This window comes from Acyrthosiphon pisum, chromosome A1 (assembly GCF_005508785.2).
Source record: "Acyrthosiphon pisum isolate AL4f chromosome A1, pea_aphid_22Mar2018_4r6ur, whole genome shotgun sequence".
NCBI lineage: Eukaryota > Metazoa > Arthropoda > Insecta > Hemiptera > Aphididae > Acyrthosiphon > Acyrthosiphon pisum.
The window spans coordinates 34,584,330-34,596,291 of record NC_042494.1 but is presented as its reverse complement, the minus strand read 5'-3'; the positions used below and the strand labels follow the sequence as shown (position 1 = coordinate 34,596,291).

The following is an 11,962-nucleotide window of genomic DNA, read 5'->3' as shown; positions in this document are numbered from 1 at the left end:
TATCAAAATCATAATATAATTTTTATCAAAATGATAAACATTTGTCATACACACAAATTAACAATTTGGTTTTGTTAGTTGAACAAAGTTCTTTATAGGTTGTATAGTGACAATTCATTTGTTGATTAAATCTATATTTTTATCAATTTTACCAAGGTTTTTTTTTCAGTGTAGTTCAATTGCGTACATCAGACCGTTGATAGGACAATTAATAGCTTTAAAATAAAAAAAAAGGTGGACAAGTGGATGTCGCTCTGCTGTACAGTAGGTTACAAAGGTGTCACTGTATAATGGATGGTATTAATTTTGAATTCAATGATATAATATCATTGTATAGGAAAAACGATTCTGAGCGGAGACGGTATGTCAGTTTAGGTATAAGACATATTATATACTTATCTATGGTATGAAAAAAAATTGACCTATAATAGGAAGGTACCTATAATAAATTCCAAATTAATCATATCACAATATCTATTAGGTACCTACTTATAACGCGTTATACATCAACAACAAACCGTGATACTATTTTAAATATACTTATATAATAGTATACTTTAAAAGTTTCAAGTACCCACGAAAAGTTAATTGCCCATAACTTAAAAAATAAAAAAGTTAGACCAAATCTTCAAAGGGTATTTTTTCATCATTTTTGGTATACTTTCATATATGACGTCGGCTAGTCACTTCACCACAGAACACATTATATACATTAATTTTTTTTTCGTACAGAGGCCTCATTTAAAACATTGGCCCCTGGGCCTCTAAATGTCTTAATCCGGGCTTGATTGTAACTGAATTATTATATATTTTGATATTAAGTATTGTACTCGAGCACAATTTGACACAATTTGAATCGGTGTTTTTCTTTATAATGTTTGATGTCACAGGTTTTGTAATCAGTGTATGGTCTACGCCCCAGTGGCGTAATTTGAGAGTTGGATACCTGGATAGGTGGAATATCCCCTGTCTGGTAAAACAGTCCGATGAGTCTATTGTAGTAAAATTACTTTGGGTCTGTAGAAAATGTCTTAGTATTTGAGAATATACTCAATATAAATTCTATATTGAAAATAAAGAAACCAGTTAATATAGGTATCGAATGATTGAACTTTAGTTAGGTAGGTACGTATTTTTTTCAGAGCTAAATAAAACATTTTCTATTTGCCTGTTGGGAGCCCTTTTTTCCAAATCGCGGACTGGGCCTTTTCGAGCCAGTACGATACTGGATCAGAGGCATATATATTGTAAAGGATGGGGGAGAGAATTCCACCTTGGGGAACACCCGCTGATATGGAGGCTATGGAGGGAAAAGAATCACCAACACGCACTTGAGGCAATAATTAACTCAAAAAGAGTCAAAATATTTCGATATTTTTACCAATCCATTCATCGAAAATGCTTATATAAATATTTGGTGAAAATTTCAAAGGTTTACGGTTATTAATTTTTGATTTAAACCAAAAAAATAAAATTGATAATTTCAGAAATGTCCATTTTGGCGTTGACAATAAAAAAAAACATATTATAAAATCAATACATTCTTTCGCCCCGCTCAGAATCTAAAGTGAACAATACCTAATCTAAGCACCTGGAAAATATATCATTATACCTAAAAGGAATAAAAAGGAATATATTTAATGAACTAGTAGTCGGGTATAACACGATTTCGAAAATTTGCGGAATCGTGTTTATTTTAATAGCCATTGAAATATATACACAAAACCGCATAATTTTAAATACAACGTTTTGAAAATAAAACTTTGGGAAAACATGATTTCAGTTTACATTTTACACATTATATTGTAACTTGGGCTTATGGTTAATATTGTTTATCCTTATGATGAGATATATTTTAAAATAAGAGAATTATAACAGACTTTATATGAAATTTCATAAGCATTAATTTGATACGAAAATTCGGGTTTTTCGTATATGACATCCACATTACCAAATAACAATTTTTAAAAGTCCATCAATATTTAATTTTGCAGATAAAGTATTAGATAAATGTAAATTACGTTTACGCTACGTAATGACGCTACAAATATTGTATAGGTACCTATATAATATTCTACATATTTTCTACTGCACTGAGAAAAAATTAGTTATTATAATATTTTCCCAAATCCTAACATTTACAGGTGAAATGAATTTAGTCAGTGACATACTTCCATAAAGACACCATTGAGTTATTTTTTTTTAAATTTTTAACTTAACTTAATTATTTTAAAAATAACTTAACTTAACGAGTTAGAAAAAAATCGATAACTTGTTCAGCCTTGCAAAATGATTTGTAATATGTTACAATAATAATATATATTTTGTTTTCGGAATGGCAACGTTGCATTTAAAAGTATGCGGAATCGTGTATGTATTTCAATGGCTATTAAAATCAACACGATTCCGCAAATGTAATACCTATTTAATGTAAGAAAACAGTTTTTCCTCAAAATAATATTATAAAATATTTGGAAAATATAAAGTCAAATTAAATTCTGTACCACAGAAAGCAAGTCACAAAAAGCAAATTTTACAGGACAAAACAACATCTATTGTCGTAAATGGACTTATGTTCGTATACTTTAATAGTTTAATGATATTATTTTGTATTAATATTGTCTATTTTTTAATGTATCGCACTGGAAATACGTTTGAATTCTCGCAATATGGTTTAGGACTTACGTCTTACATATACCTCTTGATATCCATGAATTTATTGTAAGTTGGACTTACATTTTAATGCCTTTATAAAAATCACAAAAATTATATTCTGATTATAGAATTAACCAAATATTTCAAAAAATTGACGATCGTTACTCGACTTCTGTGGTACAAAATGTATTATTTAAAATTCTTTTAGATTCTGAGCGAAGCGAGGAAGCTATTGTTTTTACAATGGTGTTTATTTCTTTTTCTTTTTATATCCTGTATACAAAATTTCTACCAGAAGAAGTGTTTCGATTTCAACATATAGTACCTTATCTTTTAGCAAATTGGATCAAGATGGTACTTTAAAGAGGTCATTTTTCGATTTTCTCAATAGTTATTTAATGCCACGGGAAAAACCACCGGAAAATTACGAAAAAACGCTAAAAATGGGATTTTAATTTCTAACGCTTTGTTTATCACCATAGAAACGAATAAAAAATTATAATATTTTAATATTAATTCAACTTACATGATAAAATAAATAATAACAAAATATAAAATATCCAGACTGACAAACCGTCGCCGCTCAGAATCGTTTTTCTTATACAATGATATTATATCAATGAATTTAAGTCTAATACAACCATTATACAATGGCCCGCTTGTAATCTACTGTACAGCAGAGCGACATCCACTTACCTGCTTTTTTTATAATTGTTTTACCAAAATTAACTTAAAAATAAATGTTACATAAATATTCAGATATGTTGCAATATATTATTATACTTTATTAAGAAAAATATGATGACAAAGAATTGTCACTTAACACAATAATCAGATCTGTGAAAGCAATTAAAGGAAAAATTCCTAATTGAATAAGGGGATCAATGGATAATCGTTTTATCTCAAATAGAGTTTTATTTAATAATAATAATAAAAAAAAAACTGAGTTATACACAAATTAAACAATTGAAAGTTAATAAAAATAAAAAATATTTATATTTATTCTGTATTAAAATTTACAATTCCCACAATGATTTGAAACTACAATCCATATTGGTACTTAATATTTTTTTTTTAATAGATTAATGATGGTTTAAAAAGATAATATAAATTTGGTTTCTACTTATAATCTGGACTACTTGCTTATAAATATATTAAATTATTTTGTGTTAATAATATCTGATATTTTGTGTTCTTAATGGAGGATTTGTCTGATGGCATGGTAAACCATCTATATTTGAATGATATCTAGATGATGAACCAATATTTGTATTAGTTCTAAGGCGATAAATATTTGAGTGAGCAACAGATGTTGATGTTGTTGGATTAATACGATTAATACGCGGACTGACCATAGATACTGGAGAAGTCAGTTGAAAACGATTAACACGTGGACTAAATACAGTTGATGTTGAAGTAGTGGGCTGAAAACGATTAAAATGTGAGCCGATCACATATGTCGAAGATGTTGGTTGAAGGCGATTAGAACGTGGGCTAGCTATAGATGCTACAGATGATTGAGGAAAAGGTAATAATCGAACTGTGTTAGGATGAGGTATATTTGAGCTAACTATTGGCTGTCTAGAATTCTCTCTAGATATAGGTGTTTGAGGACAAGGTACTAAACGGGCCTCATTGGGATGTAACACTGTTAAAGTAGTGTCGTTTTGGATAATAAATGTATCTTCTTCAATTGACTCATTATTATTTAAACCAATAACAGGATCAATAACTAGTTCATCAAGTGTAACATCAGTATTGGTTTTTTTTTTCGTATCATCTGAAATTCAATACACAGTGAAAGTTAAATACCTATAAAATAAATACACAAATATAATACATATTAATATCTATATTATACCTATATGAGCATTCATTATTGATTCTCGCCGTTCCTTCGTAAAACCGCCAAATAAGTGACACAGATTTGTGATAAAATTGTCTACTGCTATAGAAGTTGAAGTATATTGAATAGATGTACGGCAAACTGGACATGTTTTATTTATTTTTAACCATTTTTTGATGCATGTTTCACAAAATGTATGATTACAATTTGCAGAAGTTGCCTAAAATAATTTAAATTATCATTTTATATTATTTTATATAATAATATTTAAATGAGTCATATAATGATTTTCTGTCCGAAAATATATGCAAACAGTTTTTGGAAATATTTAGTTTTTTGTGTAATTGCGTAACAACACGTTGCTTGCCATGCGCGCACACACACACACACACACACACCTTTATAACCCCTATTACCACTATGCCTACAGCAGTACAGCTGTGTCGTAGTAGTTGACGTCTGCGGCATTTTCTAATAAAAATCCATAGAAAAACACTATTTCCAATATCATTTCATATGGCGAATACCCACAAATAAATCCTGACATGAACAAATATTCGATCAAAATAAAACAATCATTATTATCAAGTGATATAATAAAAGACTCATTAGGAAATATTATTTTTAATTTAGAAAATATGTCTATTTGTTCATAATTTGCTATTCTTGCACCTAAAAAATGAACATTTTAATGAAATAAATAATGCAATTATTAATATGTTGCCAAGCAAGAGAAAATGTTTTTAAGTTTAAACTCAGTGTCAAAACACTATGACTATTTTTTATTTCCTACAGAATTTTTAGACAGTTTATATTTAAATGATTTAGTACCTCCGCACAGTTCAGATCTGAAAGAAGGAACAATTGTAATACTCTTGAGAAATTTAAATGTAGTGTCCAATCTAATGAATGGTACAAGATTAATTGCACAAAATATGTACGACCATTCTTTAGTCTTAGAAACCAAAACTGGTAGAGAAACTAGACCCAGTCAGATTCTACTCTTCCCTGTTAATTTACTAAACGTCAATTTCCTAAAAGAATTTTGCTATAACAATAAACAAAACACAGAGTCGAACATTGGATAAAGTAGGGTTGTATTTACCTTTACCCCAAACTGTATTTAGACATGGTCAATTTTATGTTGCCATGTCCAGAGTTAGATCTTATGAAAAATTAAAAATATGGATAATACCAAACAACAAAAAACATACAATGCATGTAGTTTAATAGTTTATAAAGAAATTCTACAGTAATAAATAAGAGTACACAAGTTCATTGAAATTTTCATTTTTTTAACAATTTATTTTTGTTTTATTTGAAATATTTGCAGTTTTCTTGTATGAAAATGTCTTGCGTAAATTTATAAATGCTATAAAACTTAAGAAATTTAATTAGATACTTTCCATATTATGGTTTTTCTAAACTTTAATGGCACATTATCATTACGATATATACATTTTTATATTTATTTATATATTATATAATTATTCAAAAATCTTATTTTTTTTTTATTATAACCCAGCAGTGACGAGTAATTCAACTAGTTTTTTATTAGTTTGTTAAGCCCCGCAATAGTTGTTTTCTCTCTCTGACCTACGCACGGCATAGTATATTTGCATTCATATTGTTAGCTTTGGTATTAAAATGAACAACTATAAATGTTTACTGTTTAATATGTAGGTAACATAATGAACAACCAAAACTGTATACTTCTACCTTATAGTATCCCAATTGTTGTTACAAAATTAAGTTTTTAAATTATAATAAAAAATTAAAACAAAATTACTTTAAATAGCCATTCGTTACAAATTGGACATTGGAGATCACTATTCATCATCTTAATAATATCATTCTTTGGTAATAAATCTTGGCTTTCATTTTGTTGTTTTGAAGTTAGCTGAAAATTGTATTATATAAATAAAACAAAATACCTAGTTCAATATAATTTATCAACTAGTATACATACATCACTTGGTTTGTATGTGATTTTTTCATATGATAATGAATTAGGATGACACTGAGCAAGTAATGAAACAAATTTCATAAAACTGTCCATCAAATTTCTTAGTAGATCATTATCAATAATATTACATATTGATTGCAGTGTTTGTCGTCCATTTGCTATTAATTCAGCACACCATTTAGCATGAACATTTTCATACTCTTCAAGTATGTTAAAACTATTTAAAAACTTTTGAGACATATTACCTGAGAAAAAATAATAGTTATAAATTAATTTTGGAACAAACCGTAAGGCGTAAGAACTAAGAAGCCAAGAATGAAGAAATTTTATTAAAAATGTGTATTGTGTATCGTAAATCGTAACGGTCAAAGTAAATCAAAAATTAAAAATATATGACCTCCGTTATCTTTAATCTGTTTTATAACCAATAGGAGTGTTTGATTTCGTTTCTATATTCTTATCAGTTTTTCATTATGTCTATGGATTATACATAGTTTTTTGATAAAAAAATAAAAATTTTAATTTATAAAGAATTTTTTTTAATAAGCTTTTATGAATTTAGAAATATCTTATAATTTTTAATTTTAATACAAAAAAATTTTATTGGATTTTAGAATATTAATAGAAATAAATTAGTGTGAAATTTGGGCTTATTTTTCTTTAACCAATATTTTTCAATATTTGGAGTGAAATGTGAAACGCCAATTCTTGATAAGAAGTGTAAGTGTTCATCAGTCAAACGAGATCTTTCTGAACATTTTTGCAGAATTCATGCGTGAAAACGTTTGTTCACAAACATAAGTAGAACCATATAATGTAAATATACGCATTGATAATTCTTTTATTTATGGAAAATCTTTGGGAAGGGCCTTATAAAAATGTATTATCTGTGATTTCTTTATATAAATCTTTCAAATTATTATTTGTTTTTAAATCAAAAGTCCAAGTTGAACAGTTTCTTGGGCACCATTTTCATCAAACAGAAATGGATTTTCAATCATCCAAAATGAAATCATATGTGATTTGAAATCTTGAAAACAGTTTTTAAATTCTATTGATAGTTGTTCCAACATACTCACAAAATGATTTGTCCGAAAGTCAATAAAAGAGTTTTGTTTAATTTCTTGATATGTTTTAAAATGTAAAAAATTTTGTTTTTAAAAAGTTGTAATTTTATTTCAAAAAAGATGTACGGCCCGCAATATAAATATAAATTTTGAACGTGGCCCGCAAATTGAAAAAGGTTAGGCACGACTGGTTTATGTACTAATAAATATAAAGTTTAATTTATTTTTGTGCATTTTATAAAATTGAATTGACAGTGAGGTAAAAGGTTACTGGTTAAGTAGGTTAGGTGTTATAATTATGTTTAAAGTTTTAACTGTTTTAAGTCGGTATTTAAAATCGAAAGGAAATAAAGTACTTATTTATTATTTAAATGGAACGAGTTTATTTTTTAATATAATATTCACAACAGTCAGTAATTAGTTAATGAATAGTTAGAAATTATAGCAGAATTTACATAGAGGTAATTTTTCATTTATAATTACTTATTACCTGTTTAATTTATAAATTTATTTGACTAGCCAATTCAGAAAAATAACTAAATCTTACATTTCAATATTTTAAAAGTTTATTATTTGTCGGATAGTAATGATTCCAAGTGGCGTTTCAATGCTACTGGATTCTGCAATGTATTTTCATTATGGTTCACCTAGATGAAACATTATTAAAAGGTATTATATAATTTTAATTAAAAAAACTAAAATTACTTTACTTACTTTAATAACAAAAAAATTTAACTTTGACTCAAGACGAAATTTGAGTTTCATCATACCATTTGGAATTAATGTATCATAAAGACAATTACTACTGTCCAAAACTTCTACATAAATGGTTTCGCTGAAAAGTAAACATATAATAGTATCTATTATTTTTATTTTATATGTAATTGTAAATAGTGTCAGTTTTAAATGTCTGTTATAGTACATAATTTATGGTGATTAGTGTTTGTATGTATAAGTTGTTAAAATATTTTAATGTGACAAATTAGCTGGTATATTTCTGTTTTACCGGACAACCTTTTTTTTTGTTTTAACATATGTAGCTAACCCTTTCACTGCTACAATATCCACTGCAATCTGTGTGATATATGTGAAATAAAATATTTATGGTATGTTTTTGATTTTAATTAACGGAGTAAGCAGAGCGAGCGAGTAACCACGGCGGATGTATATTAAAATACTATAAATTGAAATTAGCCATAACATTAAAACTTAGGCCAACCACCTAATTCTAACTTCACCCTAGTTCTCAGCATTTTAAACAATATAAAAAAAAAAAAAAAAAAAGAAGGGTGTCTGGTAAAACAAAAAAGTACCCATTAGCGCAATTGTAGGAGCAGTACTACTCGCTTAAAAAAAAATGTATTTATCATTTTTCCATACACGCTGATTTTAAAGAAATGTCAAGTTAATATTTATATTTAAGAAAAAGATATAAACATTAATTATAAATTATACTGCTTACAATAATTATATTAAATATAATAAATCTAAGATCTAACAAATAAGTCATTATATAACATTTACCTACCCATTTGTTCTAATAATTTTTATTCCTAATATTCTCAAGTAAGGTATACTGAAATTATATTCTACATTCATTATATCCAATTCATGATATAATTTTTGCAGGGATTGATACACCATTACCAAGAATGGACGTTCCGCTAAATGTTTGTAAGGATCAGGCATGGAGTTTGTGGTTTGTTCATCAATTAATTTATATCCCATTATTAAATCGGGCTGTTCAATATGAGCACATGTTAACAAAAGATTCAGTCTATTATCTTGTTTGTGAGCATTAGGCACTTTATAAAATAAAAATAAAAATAAATTAATAAGCAACATTAAATCATTTAAAACCGGTACTATTGAATCATATTTTACTTCTTAAAGCTGCAACAGGTACTTCAAAAAACATAAACTGCATTAATTGTATTGGTTTATAATTCAACATCCACATTGATAAACACATTCCTATTAATGTTTTGGACATTTTTTCACATTTTTCTTTAGAGTTAAAAATGTTCTCTAAGAAATTAATAATCATTTTACACACATTAGGATTCTTTGGAGTTAGACCTAAGTAACTGGCTGAAAAAACATAGTTAGAAACATCTTTGATTCGGTAATGTTTTAAACAATCTTTAATCTGAAAACAAAAAAATAATTTAAGGTGAGTAAATAAAAACAATAATGCTTAAATGAGTCTAGCTTACCATAATATTGCCAATAGAATCAATCAATTGTTGCAAAAAGTCTACTTCACCACAATTTGCATCTGCAAAGTATGTAAGAAGATGAATGCTACTAGTCACATCTTCCAAGACTTTGTTATTTTTATTACTACTAAAAGCCTTTATCAGTTGGGTTAACAATACGGGGTCATGATACTTTGCTCTTTTAAGTGGTTTAATAATAGACACAAAATTTAAAGGGTTTTGTATGAGATTATCTAAGTTTCTTTCAACTCTGTAAGCAAATATTCTCAGCATTTTATCATAAACTTTAGCACTAGTTTTGTATGTTGCTACAGCTATAACACTTAATTCTTCATCAGTTAATTTTTTCAAATGATCGATTTCATTCATTAGTTTCTGTAATCCAAACTCGACTACTTGTTTTGTCTTATTTTTGTATATACTGACATAATAAATCAACTGTATAGTTTGTGAAGTAGTTAAGTCAGGTCTTCGAAACCATAATTCATTCATTAATTCAATACATTTTTTAAATGATCTTGAGGTTTTGTGGAACTGGGTTTTTCCAGATAAACAGGCATCCATTAATGCAAGTATCTGATTAATTGACATATCATCTACTCGATTTGCTAGTTCTTTATCAATTTCATGATGGGAAACATTTTTTAATGAAAAATAGTTCATAAGTAATTCGTCAGTAGCAGTTGCATTTAAATTAATAGGGCTGTAAAGAGATTTTTTGTCTTCAGTTATAGATTCTTTTAATACAAACTTATTGTACGGTGGTTGGTTTCTGAAATAATCTAATGTCCATTTGTGAAATGTCGAATGGTTTTTAACTTGATTTAATGTTTTAAAATAATGATTTGTATTAGCTAAACTTAATGACTTAAAAAAAAGTTCTGTAAAAATATTTTTTCTAGAAAACATTTTTGATTGACTTCCTGATATAACAAAGTAGCTGCAAGATATTGTTGAATGTAGATTCTGGAACTTATTACATAGTATGTTTAGTTAGTAGGTACTAGGTAATTATTTTTTATGGACATAATACCTACTTATATGTATGCTGTACAATGTCACATGAACTTAAAAAATATACAATGTTTAAGACTTTAAAAAAGTAAAATATTATACTGTAACAGTATAACTTAGCTTAGTCAACTTTTATATTATTATAATTTAAAATATATATTTTATAATCGATATTCAGTTGTTCAGTCACAACTCGTAACCCACAGAATTACAAAAATTATTTTTGAAAAATACCAAATAAAATAATAAATTAGTTATTGATATCACTTTTTAGCACAATGATAAGAAAATTATAATCAGTTATGAACACATCAGCTGATCACGGTCCTTAGGGTAACCGTGCCTTCGATAATTCAGCGTTGGTGATATTTGTATACAACAACTAACAAGTCATTTTGTTGTTTATAGTCTATACTCTATAGACTTATAGTGTCTTAAAGTAGACAAGTACTAATGTGTATATCACGATTAATGATATATGATATATCTTTAATCGTGGTTTTAAATTGTTAATGTATAAAAGTAAGTAGTAATTATAGTACTAAGGTACAGGGCCGGACTGGCCCACTGTGCTACTGTGCTACAGCACAGTAGCCGCGGCTGTGCAGTAGGCCACGGCCCGTGGCCGTGAAAAAATCTTTACTGAGATTACAGAATAGTGAACAGATAGCACTATGATATAATTAACATGGTATGACAGCAACTTTAACGAAAATTAGATTTTACTGAGTGTCAATGGAATAAACAATATTTTATCAACTATGTCATGAAATATTGACGTCGCTTGGTCCAGTTCAAATTATATCATATTGTTTAAAATCAATAATATTATATAGATATTTAGATAAAATAAATAATAAGTAATAGCAACGTATTATGATAACAGTAATAACACGTTATCGTTATGTCACGTTGTCACATGGGACGTCCACTGACTGTTCACTGTTTCACTGTTCAGATACTCATTGATTTTCTATGTTTATTAAATTTCAAATTTACTAGTACTTATACTTATACACTTATACTCAGTTTACTTTACTGTCTATTAACAAATTATTTTGTTACGCATTTTATTTGTATTTTGTTTTTGTAAATAAATAACTGTGAGTCTGTGAACGATAATCTTTAAATATACAAATAAATAAAATTCAGTATGGAACCTTGTTTAAAAAAAAATTTTACTAAAAAAGTATTC

General features: G+C 27.4%; 2 protein-coding genes across 4 annotated transcripts; both read right to left on the bottom strand.

Moving 5' to 3' along the window:
- Positions 1-3,627: 3,627 nt before the first annotated feature.
- LOC100569916 (E3 ubiquitin-protein ligase rnf8-B) lies at positions 3,628-6,845 on the bottom strand. Its single transcript, XM_016808035.2, has 4 exons — positions 6,471-6,845; positions 6,291-6,401; positions 4,517-4,721; positions 3,628-4,435 (listed from the first exon to the last, which is right to left on the bottom strand). Exons 1-4 carry the CDS (start codon positions 6,705-6,707, stop codon positions 3,825-3,827), a joined length of 1,164 nt encoding a protein of 387 aa, XP_016663524.1. The 5' UTR covers positions 6,708-6,845; the 3' UTR covers positions 3,628-3,824.
- LOC100569819 lies at positions 6,604-11,125 on the bottom strand. Of its 3 annotated transcripts, XM_029486943.1 has the most exons (7): positions 10,791-11,125; positions 9,751-10,725; positions 9,419-9,683; positions 9,063-9,339; positions 8,249-8,369; positions 8,082-8,181; positions 6,604-6,712 (listed from the first exon to the last, which is right to left on the bottom strand). In XM_029486943.1, exons 2-6 carry the CDS (start codon positions 10,660-10,662, stop codon positions 8,104-8,106), a joined length of 1,653 nt encoding a protein of 550 aa, XP_029342803.1. In that variant the 5' UTR covers positions 10,663-10,725; positions 10,791-11,125; the 3' UTR covers positions 6,604-6,712; positions 8,082-8,103. The 3 variants fall into 3 exon arrangements, with proteins under 3 accessions (XP_029342803.1, XP_016663523.1, XP_008187513.2); XM_016808034.2 differs by lacking the exon at positions 6,604-6,712 and having other exon boundaries at positions 7,913-8,181; positions 10,787-11,125; XM_008189291.3 differs by lacking the exon at positions 6,604-6,712 and having other exon boundaries at positions 7,913-8,181.
- Positions 11,126-11,962: the final 837 nt, after the last annotated feature.